Raw genomic sequence first — 18,077 nt, 5'->3', positions numbered from 1 at the left:
GCGGCCCCCGTTGGGGTGGCGGTACGGTGACGTGGCCCCGTTGCCGTGTCCGCGCACAGGGTCCCAGGACGGAACACAGAACTTCGGGCGACATTCCTGCTGTGGAGGTGCAGGCTCAGCCTCGGGACGGAGCAGAAGCCCGGTCGGTCCGCCCACCGAGATGGCGCGGGCGCTGCCTCGCCTGGAGCTGCCGGGCTTCCCGGGTGGCCCTGCGTCCCAGTCCAGGCGGCGGAGGTGGCGGGCGTCGCCCGGGCACGTGCGGGTGGGGGGCGGGGTGGTGGAGAAGGACCTGGCGAGGTGAGGTGCATCTTGTTAACTTCCTCGCTCGCTGGACAGGACCCGCCCCGCGGATGACAGCCGGGCCCTGCAGGGGGAGGGGGGACACCTGCGGGGTGCCACAGCCTGCAGGGTGAGTGGGACGGGGCGGGGCCCTGGCTGGGGGGTGGGTGGGTGAAAGGTACGGGGGAGTCTCCTTATGACCCCAGAGAGTGCAGGTCAGGGTGTGTGGGCGGGGCCCCGTCCGTGGGAGGGTCACCCCGGTGCCCCCCGCCGCCCCTCCTGTTCTCAGGGCGCATGTCTCCCCGGCTCCGCCACCGCTGGCCGGTCCCCCCGCCCCCCCCTTCCCCGCGGCAGGCATGTGTCGGGCCAGCGCCTCCGCCTCCCCGAGAGCAGATCGGCCTGGCAGGTGCAGTGGCTGTTGGCCCCGCATACGGGTCCCCAAACATTAAAATCGACGGACGTAAGCAGCGAAGGGCCTTCTGGCTGAACCGAGGAGGGGCACGAGCCGGCGTGGGTCACCCTGGCCGGGATTGTCAGCCGCTCGGTCACCGCAGAGAGCTCGGGGGAGGGGAGGGTGGGCTCCACGTCCGCGTGGCCCTGAGCGCCCGGCCGGGTCCTCCCCTCTGGGACCCCCACCCCGCTGCCGTCTGAAGATACTTTATTTGCTTGATAGAAGACAGTTTATTTGCTTGATAGGACGCGCAGGGGCAGAGCCGGCCCGAGACGCCGGCGTGCACACTGAGGGAAGGCCGCTCTTAACACACTTCTCTGCGCGACCTTGCACGTCACCGCGCCCCACCTGACGGCTCCCGGAGCACGAGTCCGCCTGAGCTCCGGCCCCGCGCTGCTGCAGCCCGGGGCTGTGCGTGCTGCTCACGTCACGGCCGCAGTGACAGGGCTGGGGGGTTGGGTTGGGTAACCTGCGTGCGACGGTGACCACCGGGATCCTTCGGGGACCTTGGCAAAGGGGTGTCCCCAGAGGGCAAGGCAAAGCAAACGGTTCCGTGAGTCTCCAACTATTCCGTCACCTCTCGGTGTGTGAACCAGCCTTCGGGGTGTCCGCGGTCCTCTGAAATGCCACTGCGCATCTCTGCAAGGCCGAGCGCGGCAAGGAAAAGGTGCGGTGTGAACTTCAGGCGTATCGTTTTAAGGGAAGCCTGTGTCTTTTCTCCCCACACCGTCCTGTTCTGATTTGCTTCGGGCTTTTCCAGGCTGTTGCAAGAAAGAGCCACGTGTGACGTCTCGCTTTCAAAGCAGCTCACCTCCTAGCCACCATTGTGGCTCGCCATCCCGAGCGGCGGGTTCCTGGTGCAACAGGGCAGGCAGTGTGGCGATTCTCAAAGTGGGGTCCCGGACACCCTGCCGGGGCCCGCTTTGGCGCTAATCCCAAGACCCTGTGCTTCCACTCGTGCTACCGTGAACGCACGTCGGAGTCACGAGGCTGCGGACCTGTGATCACACGAGAACCCGGCAGCACGGAGCCCACCCCTCACCTCTGATTTGTTGGTTTTAGCAAATACCGTTATTTTTCATTAAAGACATGTTAACGTGATGGGTGTATTGTTCGTTTTTCAGTTTATTTTTTTACTCATCTCTACACCCGATGTGGGGCTTGAACTCACAACCGCGAGATCGAGAGCCATGTGTTCTTCTGACTGAGCCAGCCGGGCGCCCCAACGTAATGGGTGTATTGTTAATGTCACGAGTTTGTTGTCATTTTTAGATGTGTTAATACACGTTTTTTAAGTCACTTGGAATTTCTACTGAGGTTCACATCCAGAGAGGCCGTAAAAACAGAAGCGGGTCCTAGGAGTGTCAGGGAGGCGTCGAGGCCCCACGGCAGCGAGGGGAGAGGGCTCTGGGGCCTCCCTGACCCGGCAGGTCTCCTTGTGGCTGGTCGTGAAGCTCCTGGGGAAATCTTGGTTGGTCGTCCGTAAAACACAGGTCCTTCTGGTTCTTCTCTCCTAAAGCTCGTGAGGTTTGAGTGAAGCAAAATTCAGATAAAGTGGATCATTATCTTAGCGTTGGGGAAAAGGACTCTAAAGCCAACAGGGTCTGAACAGGTTCCTGAATGTTTTCTACCCCCAGACCCTCTCACGGTAACAGACCACTGTGAGAAGAAGGAATGGAGGTATTTCTGGTTATCGACCAAGTTGTCTGTGTCTCAGGGGTCCACGAGGATTGTAACAGCCAGAAGGAGACCTCTTGCGGTTTAAAATTCAGACTCCATGTTGGTTCTGGCTGTTGGACGATTTACCGCTCCCTCGCGTGAAGTCATTTGAGTCAAAACACGGGAACAAAGCACAGCATGTGGGAAGAAGGTGTGATTTGGAAAAGCAGGGCATCGATCTCTTTGCCTTTGGACATTTTTCTGAACGTGCGCTGAAGTCGTCATACCGAGGTAAACCCGAGACACTGATGAGCTCGTGAGAAAAAGGAACTTTCTTAAAATAGCGACTGGTTTCCGGGCACCATGGTGTGATTGCCGGCGCTGCCTCAATCAGCAGCGTCCATGGGGATGAGCTGGTGAGCGCAGTGTGTCTGTACTCAGGATGTGGGGGGATCCCTGTGGGACCCCAGCCTCCCACAGAGCAGGCTCAGCGCCCCCCAGGCTGCGTGGTTTTCCCCTCCCTTCAAACCTGCGCAGCACTTGGGCTGATTTTAGTGGGGTCTGGATATCATCTTGCTTCTTTATTTTGGTGATTTAAATATTTTCCGCATACGTCTTTGTTCTGGAAACAGTTTCAAGGGTTGTCATAACAAAAAGTCTGCGTTCCTACACTTAACTCTGATACAACAGCGGGAGAAAAAATTACCATGAATTCTCCAATGGTGGACCACACCGTGTTCGCGTTTGTTCAGAATCCGAAAATCAAACAAATGTCACGGCATCGTCTGGTGACAGGTGACAGCGACGCTCGTGAGCGCAGCATCCCCCACAGACGGGTCGAATCGCTGTGCTGTGCACCTGACGCTGATGTGACAGTGGGCCAAGTGTAATGTTTCAAAAAGGAGCATCGACGTAATTGGAAAGTGAGACAGCACAGGCAAAAACTACGGACAGTTCTGAGTACGTATATGGGCTTTTGCGTAACTGACCTTGCAAATCGGCCAGCTTATAGTTGAAGTAACTTTTGTGACCTCCAGATGAAACATACTCGTGGGTTTTAGAGTCTGGAGACCCCAGGAATACAGTGTGAAACTGATAACCCGATCCCAGGATTCTGGTCCTCCTGTTTTCCTGTTCCACACGTGGCTACAGCCCCACTGTTGGGTTCTGGGCCCAGCACGCAAAATCCCACGCAAATGACCAAGTTACAGCTGGCTGTTATTTCTTGACTCTTTTGCTTTTCTGTCGCGTCCCCAATTCTGGAGGGAAGTTTGGCTGGCCGTCCTAGTGTGGTTTTCCTTCCTGGTAACTGCCACCAGCGGCTCGATTCAACCACACAGACTGTGACGGATTCTGTAACAGCCAGCGGGCCGCGACAGTGCAGGTGACGTGCGCTGCTCTCCCACGGTCCCCGCCAGGCCAGGCCACTCTTTCCAGCCTCCAGTTTCCCAGGGGCCGAAGGGTTCGAGTAGAAGAGGTGGCTGGCAGGGAGCAGGGATGCTGTCACCTGGATGCTTGAGCGGAGTCTGAAGAGCAGAGTCCTGTGGGGGACACTCACTCCTCTGCCGCTCCGGGGCCAGTAGCCCACCGCCAGGTACCGGGAGTCATCGCCCCCCGCAGGGGTGCTTACCGGGCCTTTGAGGAAAGACAGGAGAGGAGCGCCCTTCTGACCTGGGCAGGTGACGCGATGGCAGGCACCCGGCACTCACTTTCTCCTCGGAGGTCAGGCAGAGACTTCCAGCTTCCCAAGTCCCCATGCTTCTGGGCTGGGACAGGATGTGGGGGTTCTGGAGAATCCCAGGGACAGTCTGGCCCGACGTGCGCAGCGGTCTGATGAATCTCACTGTCTCTTCTTGGAGGAAAATGCCCAATCTCTGCTACTGTGGATGTGGGCGTGGCTACTAGCCCCTCACCCTTGCCCAGGACTTTCCTTCCCTTCCTCAAGGTGCTGGCTCAGATGTGGTGTGTCTGGAATTCTGTTGCTGCGATTGTCTCCTCTCCTCCATCCCAGTCAGCCCCCAGTTCCTAGCAGAAGGGAAATGGTGACAGAAGCCACACAGGCAGGCGATTATGGGATCGCCAGCTCCGCCTGGTCACCTGCGACTGTCCTGCGGGACTTAGGAATTAGGACCCCGTCACGGATGCCACTGCAGCCACTGAGCGTCTGGGACCCATACTCCAGTCTCGGGAGGATCCAGTTTGCTGCTTTTCCTGTGTGTCACCTTCCCCTTCGAGTCCTCCTGTGCCCCCGTCCTCTCCCGTCTTCAGTGTGTCCGCCTGCCCTCCAACCCGGGCTCTCCCGGCAGGACGCTGTCCACCCGCTGCACCGCTAACCTACCCGGTCCCGCATCCACCTAGAAATACAGAAACTTGGAATAAAACAGGCGCGTTCAGTACCTGCGGCAGAGATTTATGACCCAACCTGCCTCAAACATCCCGGCCCCTGAGCAGCGGGCAGCGGGAGGCTAACCTTGAGGCCCCGGCGGGACGGGGAGAACGTTTGAGAGAACGAAGCCTGTCTTGAAGCCGCGTTTGCACATTTTGTGGAGAACACGTATGTAGATGTGGTTTTCGGTTGCAGGTGGAGATTATGGGACCTCAGCCCCCTTCTCCGCCCCCAGCTGTGGGGAGAACGGCTCTGGCCACCGGCCGAGTTCTGCTCTTGCCTGGTGCCCTGACACGGGGGCAGGAGGGACAGGGACGCGGCCAGTGTCCTCACAGCCGGGAGGTGCTGCTGGGGTGGGGGGGGGGGGGGGCACTGGCACAGCGCACTTGGAGTTCACCCACACTTGAATGCTTTCGGCTGACCTGGGCCATAGCCGGACAACCTGGTCACGTCCCCGGTTAGGCCTGAAAGCACCTCCTATGGAAGAGTGTTTCCTGGGGATCTCAACGGGGGATAATTGTCCTTGAGTGGTGCCTTGACTTGTGATGCGTCGCCGTGTGACGTCATCACTCATCTGAACGTCGGAGGGACGTCTCCAGGTCTCCTCCTCGAATATGGGATGACAGTCACGATGTGTCACTCGCTTGAACCACCGTTACAGCAGTAAGTACATTGCTCTGCGCCCAGGAATCCCTCCGTGTGCACCGTTTCCTCTGTCATCGTCATGGCATCACTGACACGGGCCTATTTTGCCTGTTGATAAAGCTACTGCTCCAATTTCAGGGGACCGCCTTTCAGCAGTGGCGTCAGCATTGTAGAAGGGGAATAAGAGGATCCCCCGAAATGCCTTTTCCCCAGCGCCATCGAGGGCGCCGGCCTTCCCCTCTGACACCAGGGCGCGGGCCAGGCAGGGCCGGCCTGGCCCGGCCGGTGTCCCCCCGCGGCCCAACTCCCACCCTCTTAAAGGCGCCAAGCGGTTGTCCAGGACTTTCCCTCCAAGCGGCAGGGACTCCGCCCAGGACTCGGGACCCAGCCGGCCCTCCCGCCTCCGCCCGCCCCGGGTTGATTGAGTCCTGTCGGTGGTGGGGGCCGGTGGTGGGGGCCGAAGGGGGAGGCCGGTCCCGCCCGGTCCCGCCCCGCGCCGTCCCGGCTCCGGCTCCGTGGCCGGTCGCACGCAACAGTCGGGTCGTGACACCAGCCTGACGCTCGGCTCCTCCTGCTGGCGCGTCCCCGGCCGGGCCGGGCTCTGGCGGCCGGTGACTGTCCCCGAGCGAGGGGAGGGCCCCGGGAGCCGGGACGTGAGCGAGCCGGCGATGCCGCGGCCGGACGCAGGTGGGTGCGGCGGGGGGCCCGCGGCGCCGAGCCCGGCCACCCGCGGGGACGCCCCGGGCCCCCCGCCCCCGCGCCCCCCGCCACTGAGAGCCGCCCGTCTCCTTCCAGGGCGCCGATGACCCGCCGGCTCGGTGGCGCCATGCCCTTCCCGCCCACGCCGACCCCGGGGGCCCCCGCCGCGCGGCCCCCGCCCCGCAGGCCCGGCGCCCCGCGCAGGGCAGCGCCCGCCCGCGCCCCGCCCGCGCCCGCGCCCGCGCCGCCCGCCGCCGCGGACAGGAGGAGGCCCCCCGAGGGCGCGCTGTCCGGCTCCTGGCCCCCCGCCGCCCTGAAGCGGTCGCCGGCCCGGCGCGGCCCCGGCCCCGGCCCCCCGCGCGCCCCCGCCCGGCCCGCCCGCTCCGGCCACAGCCCCGCGGGGGACGCGGCCCCGGGGACAGGACCCGCCGCCGCCGCCGCGCGCTTCTCGCCCGGCCTGCCCCCCGAGGCCGTCCTGCTGCTCCAGGGGCGCCACCTGCAGAGGCGGCTGCCCGCGCGGCCCTGCCGCCCGCCGCCCTCGCCCTCTCCCGCGGGTCCCGGCCGCCGCCCGGCGCCGCGCGTGTCGCTGCTCAACGAGCGGCACCGGTACGACGACGTGGAGTACGAGGAGGAGGCCCGGGCGGTGGACGAGGGCCTGGTCCGCAGGTGCACCGAGTGGCTGCGCGGCGTGGAGTCGGCGGCCGCCGCGCGCGACCTCGCGGGGCCCCTGGACACGCTGCCGCACCTGAGCACGCTGTGAGCCGGAGGGGGGGTGGGGGGTGGGGGCTCCCCGCGGACCCGAAGGGTGGCCCCCCCCGCACCTGCGCCCGCCTCCTGGATGCCCGTGAGCCTGGGGGTCCCCCACCCCCGGACCTGCGCCCACCCCCTGGATGCCCGTGAGCCTGGGGAGGGGCCCGCACCTTCGCCCGCCTCCTGGATGCCCCTGAGCGGGGGGAAGGGACCTCCCCACCTCCTGGAAGCGTGGCCGCACCCTGTGAGCCTGCCCTCCCCCCACCCCCAACGCCCACGGCCACCCTCCGGCACCTGTGAACCCCCCGCACCCGGGGGGGCAGGACCGGATGCCCCTGGCTGACCGCGCGAATGGCCTTTCCTCCGGGGCACCCTGGCGGCACACGCACAGCCACCTCTGCCTTGCCTGGGCCCTGTGAGCCCCGGGGTGGAGGGGGGCGGGGGGGGGGGGCTAGCCTAGGACACGGCCTCCCTGACCCCCCCAGGCCCACGTCCTGGCCAGGCTCTGCCCCGTACCCCCAGCTGGGGCAGCCACCCTTTCCCTCTCCCGCCCTGGTCGGCCCCACCCCCCAGGTGTTGCCTTCCAGAGCCTTCTGGCCTCCTCTTGGCCCCCCAGATGCCTTTAGGGCTCAGGGTGAAAATGCCTCCCGTTCCTCACCCCTAAGGTTCCCGTGGGTCCCAGAGACCCTCTGCCTGGGCCGGTGGTTTGTCTGGGTCACTCCCTGTGGGCGACAGCCTGGGGGAGGGCACCCGTGAGGGTGGCTGGCTGTTTGCAGAGCTGGCCTTGGTGCCGCATTTATGATTCTGTTTCTCCGAAACAGAGAACGAGTCTGGGGTTTGGGAAGCTGGGAAACTCAAGTTAACCTAATTTTCAAGCTCGAAGGGGAGACGGGTGGGAACACCAGCAGCCACTCCACCTGCTGAGCGAGGCCGAGGATGGAAACTGCTCGTCCACCCTGCAGGCCTCCGCCAGGTCCTGTTGTGCCGCCACGCCCCTCTGCCAGCCGGGCCTGCCTGCCCACGCTTGCCCCCACGCACAGTCACACGCATGCTCACACACCCACGCCCACAGAGCTCTCTCACGAACACTTAGCTCCCGGGGGGCTGGGGGCCTCAGCCGGTCTGGCGTCCGACTTCCGCTCAGCTCACGATCTCCCCTCTTGTGGGTTCGAGGCCCGCGTCGGGCTCTGTGCCGACAGCTCCGAGCCTGGAACCTGCATCGGATTCTGTGTCTCCCTCTCTCTGCCCCTCCCCCTCTCTCATATATAAATAAACGTTAAACATTTTTTAAAACCACGTTCCTGCTCACGTACCCACGTGCACACAGTCACAGCCACACACGCACACGCACAGACCCCATCACGCACACGAGTGTGTCCCTGGAGCACAGCGACGGGGATGGACTTGGAAGGCCGGGACAAGATGTGAGCGGGGGTGAAGGTCAGCTTCTGCTGAAGGTCGCTGTTTTTCCTGGAAACGCTACCTGCAATGTGACTTCTGTGCTGCGGAAGGCCGACCGCGGGGGGAGGGGAAAAGGCAGAAAGCCGTGAGCGGACAGACAGACGCAGATCAACATGGTCCGGGCCAGACGGGCAATTCATTTGAGGGAGGAAGTGGGGGGTCCCTGGGGGCAGATGTTATGTTTCCAGCGGCTTTCATCACCGGGTAAAAATCGGTGACATAGTGGCTTTGTACAATTGTGTATACTCATTTTTTTAAAAGAGAAAATCTGCGTATTATTTGAATAAAGGGTTAAAACTCCTCGGCCTTTTGGGAGCCGCCCATACCCTTTCTTGCTAACTCCAGGCTGATTTCTACACACTCCCTCCATGCATCTGATTATACTTAACTCTAAGGTTGAGAAAGAGGGGGGAAAAAGTCGTAATCAGAGAAGGCTGGTCATAGAAGAGTAATGTATTACCTCACCTTTTGACTTGTGTGAAAGTAAGTAGTTGAATGTTTATCTTGTTGGGCTTTAATGTGGGAAGTCTTAATTATATTTTACACTGAAGCCTTACATTTTTAAAAGCCAGTTTTATATTGTGCTTGTGATCTCTGCCCCACTCTCTCTGTCTCGCTCGCTCTCTCACTAGACACAAACCTAGTCAAACAGGAAGCGTTTAATCCGGCAGGAGCGAGGTCAGCCAGCAGAGGAGTTTGCAAAGCCAAAGCCCCTCCCCACCGACTAGCTTGTCTTTTCCGACTCCTGCCTGGATGCAGAGAGCTCAGTTGTGTTTCATGGAAAATGAACGCGTCAGCACCAGAGAGGCCCAGGTGGCAATCGGGCTGAGGCGACACGGAGACGTGGCCGTGGACTCTCAGTCCGGGACGGAGTGCTGGTTTCGGACGTTAACCAGCCCCGGGAGTGAGCGTGAGTGGTGGTCCCGTGGACAGGGTGCTAACTGCTCTCGCGTGTCCTCTGAGCAGATACCAGGACTCGAGAGACCCAGGTTTCTGTTGAGTTCAGTAACGTTTTAAAGACTTTCGTAAAGTAGGTGACTTTTCGAAGCACCTTTCCGTGGCTGCCCATGTGGGTGCGTGTCCCTCGTCCCGTCACGGTCACAGTGCATGGGTCTGTGTGTCCCTGTTCTTTGTCTCTCCCTCTCCTCACCCTCTTCCTTCTCTGGGTCCCCTCCCCCCCGCCCCCGCCCCAGTTCTCTTGACCGGCCCCAGTCCGGTACTGTGCTCCTTTTTCCCAATGGCATTTGTCAAACAGAGTTTTGTGTGCCTTGTTCTTCACTGTAAAAGCAGACGAGCGGAACGTTTATGTTGCTCTGGCTGATGACCCTCGAAGAGACGGAACTTCTACCTATGACACTGGATGTCTTGTCGTGTTGTTGCGGACATTTTGAGAAAGTTTTCGGAGTCACTGTGCTGCAATTTCTTAATGTTTAAATAAAAGAGAAATTCAATGCCTTGTGTTTTCTTTTTGGGGAGGATTTTAAAAACTGGTCTGGGGGCACCTGGGGGGCTCAGTCGCTTGAGCGTCCGACTTCGGCTCAGGTCATGATCTCACGGTCCGTGAGTTCGAGCCCCGCGTCGGGCTCGGGGCTGATGGCTCGGAGCCTGGAGCCTGCTTCCGATTCTGTGTCTCCTTCTCTCTCTGTCCCTCCCCCGTTCATGCTCTGTCTGTCTCTGTCTCAAAAATAAATAAACGTAAAAAAAAAAAAATGTTTTAAAAAAGAACGAGATTTTCCTACTTATAAAAAACCTAGGAGATATGGAGAAATATAGATTAGGAAATAAATATCATTCATGGTCCTACTATTGGGGGATGAGCCCTTCTCCCATCTTCGCGTATTTCCTATAGACAAGGAGAGCTATTAAAAATTCACACGAGGGATGGGGCGCCTGGCTGGCTCAGTCGGTTAAGCGTCCAACTTCAGCTGGGGTCGTGATCTCACGGTCCGGGAGTTCGAGCCCCACGTCGGGCTCTGTGCCGACGGCTCGGAGCCTGGAGCCTGCTTCGGATTCCTTGTCTCCCTCTCTGCCCCTCCCCCGCTCGCACTGTGTTTCTCTCTCAAAAACATAGACATTAAAAAAAATTTTTTTTAAATATTAAAAGCTGGTCGGGAAGAGATTACCAAGGTACTTAGAATTCATGTGAGGTGGTCCCCCCGTGTTGCTGCCCCCATCCTGCCCGGAGGGCCTGGGATTCGGGGGTTGGTAGACGTTCATTGGCTTTAAATACTACTGGCAATGACCAGGTTTTTTCGGAGCCCTACGTGGGGCTCAAACTCACAAATCGTGAGATCGTGACCTTAGCTGAAATCAAGAGTCGGACGTTTAGCCGACTGAACCACCCAGGTGCCCCGTGATCAAACGTTATTGGAAGAAAGCTATTTGGCAATGATACTTAACCTTGTGTTGGGTCACAAACCCCATGCACGTTATATTCCAGATACACTCCCAAGATGTACCCTGTGACCACAAAAATTGGCGTGTATTTTAGGAAGCTCACGGACCCCAGACTAAGAACTCCTGTACGCTCACTGGAACACTTTTCTTTTGCTGAAAGTGATTTCAGACTGGTAGGTGACGCCGATCAGAAGTTGAAGGGTCAGTCTGAATAATGGCGAGAGTTATTCGATCACCAAAAAGGATGATGTCACCTAGTAAATGTGGTTTGTCTTTAGAATATTGGGGTACCCAGGGGCGCCTGGGTGGCGCAGTCGGTTAAGCGTCCGACTTCAGCCAGGTCACGATCTCGCGGTCCGTGAGTTCGAGCCCCGCGTCAAGCTCTGGGCTGATGGCTCGGAGCCTGGAGCCTGTTTCTGATTCTGTGTCTCCCTCTCTCTCTGCCCCTCCCCGTTCATGCTCTGTCTCTCTCTGTCCCAAAAATAAATTAAAAACGTTGAAAAAAAAATTAAAAAAAAAAAAAAAAAGAATATTGGGGTACCCAGAGAAAAAAGTAATAAAAGGGGTCCGTGGAAGTAAGACGGTTGGGAACACGCTGTCTCTGGAGGCGCCGTGGTATTATTGTCAAATTCTCCCAACACCGCACGGTCCTACAGCAGGGACAAGGGAACCCCTCTGCGGAGGCTGAGCCTTCACTGCGTGTTGTGGGGACAGATCGTTGGACACCCCTGTCTAAGCCAAGTGCATGTAACATGCTGGAGACCGAGCGAATATGACTTAATCCCATGTATTTAAAGCATACCCGAGCATTTCAAGAGAGGTGTTTACGTCGATCTCCTTTGTTTCTGGGAAAAGGAGACGCCAAAAGCCAGAACCTTTGGTTTCGTGGCTTCCCTAGAAAGTGCGCAGTTCCGTCGAGGGTGGATGATCTATGGGCTCTGGTCACAGAAACTTACTCTGAAGCTACACGTTCGTACCTGTGTTTCTAAGCATGGAAATACCTGCTGGAGAACAGTAAGAACCCGTGTGCGCTGTGAGTAAGGCACGCAAGTGTCTTGGTAACCTGTGGGGTGCTCGGAGGGGCCCGGTTCAGACCCGCATCGCTGGTCTCGTGGCCTGCGAGGGTGGCCCCAAGTCCAGCCTAGAGGCCGAGTGCCTCCCCAGTGTGGCGCAGGAGAAGAGCCCTCCCCGTGGGTAAAGGTCGAACAGAGAATTTCCATCCTGATTCTGTCCTGCGTCAGCCGTGTCTCGTTAAACTTCTTTGTCATAAGACGCCATCGCAGACCCTGGTAAGGATTATGACGACGTGTGTGTAAAGCCTTTGGGACAATCCCTGCGCGCCGCCAGCTCAGGGTAATTATCACTGCCACAAACGAAAAACCTCACCACTCGTTATAACACATTAGTCTCTGGCACGTGTGTGTGCAAAATCAAAGCCTATGTTGGTTACCACATTCTGAGGGTTTTCTCTCTAACCATTTAAAGCACACCAGGGGTGGGGGCTACACTTTTAGTTCCCTGAGGAGTTTAAAAATGTCGACTGTGTCTTACCTTCTTATTCCAGAATTATTTATGATTTATGTCCTGAATACAAAACGCACCGCCTTGCTTCCCGGTAGTAAAGACAAAATTAAAAATAACGAGTTACGTAATTTCGATATCCAATAGCAAGAACACGAACTCGTTCCAGGAGATCCACGTTTTCCTTGGAGCAAAGGAATCTTCGTGTGAGGCATATATTTGTATTATATGCAATGCAGTGGACAGCGTCTTTCAGGGCAGCAAGTACTGGCCTAAAACTCCAGGAAATTTTATATCAATACCTGAACTTTTTGGTCTCAAGACTCCTTTATACTCTTAAGCATTTTTCAGGGAGGCCGCATAACTTTTGTTCATGTGGATTATACCGTCCAACACTTTCTGCATTACAAATAAAAGCCAAGACCCTCAGAGGGCCTCAAAATCTTAGGGCTGCGCTTTGAGAACCATTGTTTTTTACCGTATAGGCCAGTTCCTAGGGCCTGCCGTCCTTGCTGAGCGGGCTGCATCTGAGATACTGGGGAAACATTTCAAGATACAGATGATCTGGACCCCAAACCTAGGGACCCCAATTCAGCAGATGTGAGACAGGGTCCAGCAGGAGCTGGTGCGCACCCGGGTCTGGGAACCACTGCTCTACAGCAGGAAACACAGGGAGGTACTCGAGGAACGTACCAATCGTGTTCTGTCATAAGAGACCCCAAGTGTCAATTTCAGAAGAAGTCATTTTCTAGGGGTCATACCCCCTTCCCAGCTGCATGTTCCTCGTGGCGGAGAGAGCTTAACACGGTGACCAAAATAATGAAAGTCCTCACCGGTCAGTGTCGCCACTTGGCTCAGAATGCCCACGGGAACCATGACGCCGGGAACGCTGGACGTCCCGCCCGAGGGGGCCTTGCCTCAGCCCTCCTCTCCCAGAGTCCCTGCCGTCCCCCGGCCGACTGATGTCCCAGATGGTCCCTCATCCACCTCTGTCATCATAAGTGCTTTCCAGAAACACGTACTCCATAGCCCTACACGCCATGATGTTCCCAGAGGGGCAGGGGGCGAGCCGTGAGGACCGCAGACGCCCACTCTTACGTACTGAAAACCATCTCCAAATGGTGCACGTTTGTCCGGTATTTCCTGATTTTATGCACCAACTCTAATAAACATTCATAGAACGTTTTACTTTGAGCAGGATAGTATTCCAGGAGACCCAGAAAAATTCATTCATCCATTCAGCAAATATCTACCCCGTTTCCACTGGATGGGGGGTACCCGAGATGCAAGACTAATTAGGAACTCCTCCCTGTCCAAGTGCGTGAATCCACCTGTTAAAAGCTGTAATTTAGGAGACCATCTGCCAGGAGCAATGACTGTGGTTGGACGGCACTGAATTTGGGAGGGGGGACATCATTCAGTGTATAGCATGGTCTATGACTTGGGGTGCTTTTTAAGGTCATTTGTTCTTTTTAAATTTTTTTTTAATGTTTTATTTTTGAGACAGAGAGAGACAGAGCATGAGCAGGGGAGGGGCAGAGAGAGAAGGAGACACAGAATCCGAAGCAGGCTCCAGGTTCTGAGCTGTCAGTACAGGGCCCGATGTGGGGCCTGAACTCACCGATGGTGAGATCATGACCAGAGCCGAAGTCGGACGTTCAACTGACTTGAGCCACCCAGGTGCCCCAAGGTCATTTGGTTTTTTCTAAGCTTTTATTTTATTTTATTTTATTTTATTTTATTTTATTTTACTTTATTTTATTTTATTTGAGAGACGTAGAGAGTGAGCAGGGGAGGGGCAGAGAGAGAGGGAGAGAGAGAATCCACAGACAGCACAGAGCCTGACATGGGGCTCGAACTCACGGACCGTGAGATCGTGACCTGAGCTGAAGTCAGACGCTTAACCCACTGAGCCACCCAGGCGCCCCCCTTCTTGGTATTTCTATACACAAGGATTTGGAGGTGAAGAGATTTGCCCAACTGGTCAGAAGGGCTCGAGCTGGGCTGTAACCTAACATTTTAAAGTTTTTCTTTGCCCTCCACCTCTCTCTCTCTCTCTCTCTCTCTCTCTCTCTCTCTCCTTGTTTTTGTGCCTGTTTCTGGGTTAACTCCTGTCCTGAGGTTCCAGATGAGGTCTTTGGCGGTGGGTGCCTGGTGGTGGGAGGTGATGTGCAGGGGGAGGCGTGGTTTGGTTTGGGCCCATCCCCTGCACCGCTGGGGGCGCCCTGCCGGGCTCTGTCCCCCTCCCCCCGGGGTGCGCCCTCACTCGCGGGCTCTTTTCCACTGTCTTCATCCCACTTTCCTTCCCCTCCCACCTCTCCCCTCCTTCCTTCTTCTGACCACTTCCTGGCTACCCTCCTTGTTCCTAAAGGTCCTCTTCCAGGGCATCTGCTGCTGCGAGGCTGTTACTGCCCATTGTTTCTGGTTGATTCCCAGTTATTTGCCTCTCTCTGTGTGGGTGGAGGCCACCACACGAGGAGAAGAGGCGACGAGAGAGGGCTGCGGGCCTCTTGCGGAGTCTGCGGGGAGCCCGCCGGGCTCAGCTGCCCGGAACCCTTCCTTTTCCTGTCTGTGTTTGCACCTCTGCGCGCACAGGCACGCTTGAACGGGCACACGTGCACGCACGCGTGGATTCACGTGCCCGTGGACAGGCACCCAGACACGCGTGCACACACACACACGTGCACACACACACGCCGCTGGAGAAGCAGTTGTGCGAGCGGTTGCTCCTGACGTGATGCGACTCAATCCGAAGAGGAAGACACACTTGAAATCACATTCAGTAGTGTCTCTGAAAACGCCGAACGCTTGCGAGTGGTCTCCTTGAGACATTCTGCACGATTTCGCTGGTACTGAATGCTGAATGTTTCCAAGGGAACCTCGTCCGTTCCCCACACCCTCTCTCCAGTTCTGTGGGCGAAGCACCGTGTCTCATTTTTTAGTCTTTATGTCCTGGGTGACGAATGTCAAGAGTTTGTAGAATGAATGCGCGGACGCTGATGCTCGTATCACGGACTCATTCGTCTGTGACATACTATGCGATTCAAGAAGGTTCTCATTACGCCTACAAGCAACAGTCAATGGAGCAGGAATGAGGACCCGTTGACAGCTCAACTCTGTGAGTAGGTGAGACATCCTCAGATGACAGATCGAGAGAGGAGATAGATCGATAGAGGGATATGTGGTAGAGAGATAATGCCGACTGTCTGTGTCTCCCCAGAATCCACACGTTGAAACCTGCCCCCGGGTGTGATGGTGTTAGGACCCAAGGGAAGTGATTAGGTCATGGGATGGGATCCTCACAAATGGCGTGTGTGCCCTTCGAGACCCCAGGGAGCTCCCTTGCTCCTTCCCCCATGAGGACGCAAGCAGGAAGCGAGTTGTCACCGGATGCCGACTCTGCCGGCATCTGGATCTGGGACTTGGAGCCTCCAGAGCCGAGAGTAATCGATAATCAGTGTCTGCCGTGTATCATCCCCCGCCCCTGCCCCAGCCCGTGGTATTCAGTTAGAGTGGCTGGAATTAGAACAGAAATACCAGTGGGTATCCAGGTAGACAGCTGATAGACAGACAGACAGACGGACAGGGCTGAGAACCTGCCCCATCCCCGCCCGGCGTATGCAACATCCCCTCCGTCGGGCCTCAGGCATCACACGGGCTGCGTCTCCTAGTCGAGGGTGGCCGTGCTGCAGACCGCTGAAGAGGGGACGGAGGGGGGACGGTTTCCTCTCAGCTTCTGGTGGCACCCCGGCAGTAACAGCAGTGGCGTGCGGGGGGTCCTGGGCTCCTGCTCAGGCGGCAGCTGGGGGACCCAGCCACCGTGGCCTGCTGTAGCCCCGACCGTCCTGCAGTGGCCGCGGTGGACAACTCGGGATGACAGTGTGCTCCCCTTCGCTCCTCCACCTTCCCACACTTGGAAACCGATGTGCTGTGTCAGGTTCCCCCGCCTCATCCCTACAGTGGTCTCCACTTGGCGGTGACGCACAGGGGTGTCCCAGAGCCTGCGTGAGCCGCCCCTCGTGATTCCCACAGGGAGCTTCCTCCCCGTGTCCGCCTGGCTCCTCCGACCCGCAGGGGGGCTGAGATGCTGTGCTGGCCGCACGGGCACACTGGTCCTCACGGCCAGCTTCCCTCTAGTTCCAGAGGCAGAAGGGGTCTTAGGGTAAGGAGCTCGCGCCGAGAGCTCACGACGATCCCGCTGTTGAGCTGGGCATCACACCTAGGTCCACCTGAGTTCTGGTTCCCCACCTTCCTGCAAACGGGCCAGCTGAGCACTGTGGGGGCCACCATGAGCAAACAGCAAGGACTTGTGCGCAGCGTGACTTCCGGGAACCTCCTTCGAGGTGGGTTTTAGGAAGCTCGGAGTTTCTGCGGAACATTGGTTTAAAACTCCTCACGAACACAGATCACGACAGAGGTCAATGAACCAGGACACAAACAACAGAGAAAATTAGCAGAGCCCCAAGCTGTTTCCTTTAAAAGACTCGTTGCATTGAGCAGCCTGTAGCGAGACTCGCCAAGGAAAAAGGAAATTTTTAAAAAATCCCAAATGGCTGAGACCGGGAATAACAGAAGGGCTATCAGTACAGATCCTGCAGGTTTTGAAATGGCCGTCGGACAAGACCGTGGACTGAACGACTGAGGGCACAGCCTCCAGCCTCCCGGCGACAGACAGTGTTGTTCAGAGCAGGTGCTGAGCAACGTTGTCTCTGCGTTGTTTCAGCAGATATCCTTTCCGACGTCCGTGTCTAGTTTGCCAGACAACAAAAACGGCCGGTATTCACACCCGAGACATGGATGTTTTTGACTCTGCGATGTAGTTCGTCAGATTGGGCACAAAGAGGATTCTGCCTCTATTTCCTTAAGCAAAATAGCAGACGCAACTTCGTATCACAGGCAGTCACCGGGACGTGGGGAAAATACTCTCCTTTTGCAAAGAGAGCCTGATGTGCGTGGTCACACGAGTCAGTGAGAAGAGTCTCTCCTGCACCTATGGGAATTCTCTACCTCCCCGTCCACAGCGTCTCCCAGTGTCCCTGGTGTCCCCAGTGTCCCCCCGTGTCCCATGGCATCCCCAGTGTCCCATGGTGTCCCACAGTGTCCCATGGCATCTAGGGTGTCCTCCAGGTCCCATGGTGTCCCCCAGTGTCCCATGGTGTCCCAGGTGTCCCACAGTGTCCCATGGTGTCTAGGGTGTCCTGCATGTCCCATGGTGTCCCCCAGTGTCCCACATGTCCCCAGTATCCTATAGTGTCCCACGGTGTGCCATAGCATCCCATGGTGTACAGAGTGCCCCACATGTCCCATGGTGTCCAGGGTATCCCTCAGTGTCCCACGGTGTCCCAGTGTCCCCAGTGTCCCTGGTGTCCCCCAGTGTCCCTGGTGTCCCCCAGTGTCCCACGGTGTCCCCCAGTGTCCCACGGTATCCCCAGTGTCTCACAGTGTCCCACAGTGACCAGGGTGTCCCGCAGTGTCACACGGTGTCCCATGGTGTCCAGGGTATCCCAGTGTCCCCGGTGTCCCATGGTGTCCCTCAGTGTCCCACGGTATCCCCGGTGTCTCACAGTGTCCCACGGTGACCAGGGTGTCCCCCAGTGTCCCACGGTGTCCCATGGTGTCCCCCAGTGTCCCATGGTGTCCCCAGTGTCCCACAGTGTCCCATGGTGTCCAGGGTATCCCTCAGTGTCCCACGGTGTCCCAGTGTCCCCAGTGTCCCTGGTGTCCCACAGTGTCCCATGGTGTCCAGGGTGCCCCCCAGTGTCCCACGATGTCCCATGGTGTCCCTCAGTGTCCCACGGTGACCAGGGTGTCCCGCAGTGTCACCAGTCC

The 18,077-nt window shown here is 57.9% G+C and overlaps 1 protein-coding gene across 4 annotated transcripts; it reads left to right on the top strand.

Moving 5' to 3' along the window:
• Nucleotides 1-339: 339 nt before the first annotated feature.
• On the top strand, nucleotides 340-9,781 carry PRR18 (proline rich 18). 4 transcript variants are annotated; one of them, XM_058735878.1, is made up of 5 exons: nucleotides 340-409; nucleotides 976-1,397; nucleotides 1,491-4,943; nucleotides 5,238-5,438; nucleotides 6,216-9,781. In XM_058735878.1, the coding sequence occupies exons 4-5, from the start codon at nucleotides 5,395-5,397 to the stop codon at nucleotides 6,877-6,879; spliced, it is 708 nt and encodes a 235-aa protein (XP_058591861.1). In that variant the 5' UTR covers nucleotides 340-409; nucleotides 976-1,397; nucleotides 1,491-4,943; nucleotides 5,238-5,394; the 3' UTR covers nucleotides 6,880-9,781. The 4 variants fall into 4 exon arrangements, 3 of the variants coding, with proteins under 3 accessions (XP_058591861.1, XP_058591859.1, XP_058591860.1); XM_058735876.1 differs by lacking the exon at nucleotides 340-409 and adding an exon at nucleotides 622-789; XM_058735877.1 differs by lacking the exon at nucleotides 340-409 and having other exon boundaries at nucleotides 849-1,397.
• The last annotated feature ends 8,296 nt before the right edge of the window (nucleotides 9,782-18,077 follow it).

This window comes from Neofelis nebulosa, chromosome 6 (assembly GCF_028018385.1).
Source record: "Neofelis nebulosa isolate mNeoNeb1 chromosome 6, mNeoNeb1.pri, whole genome shotgun sequence".
In the NCBI taxonomy this organism is placed as follows: Eukaryota; Metazoa; Chordata; class Mammalia; order Carnivora; family Felidae; genus Neofelis; species Neofelis nebulosa.
Note: the sequence above shows the minus strand (reverse complement) of the source record. Positions and strands in the feature narration are given on the sequence as shown.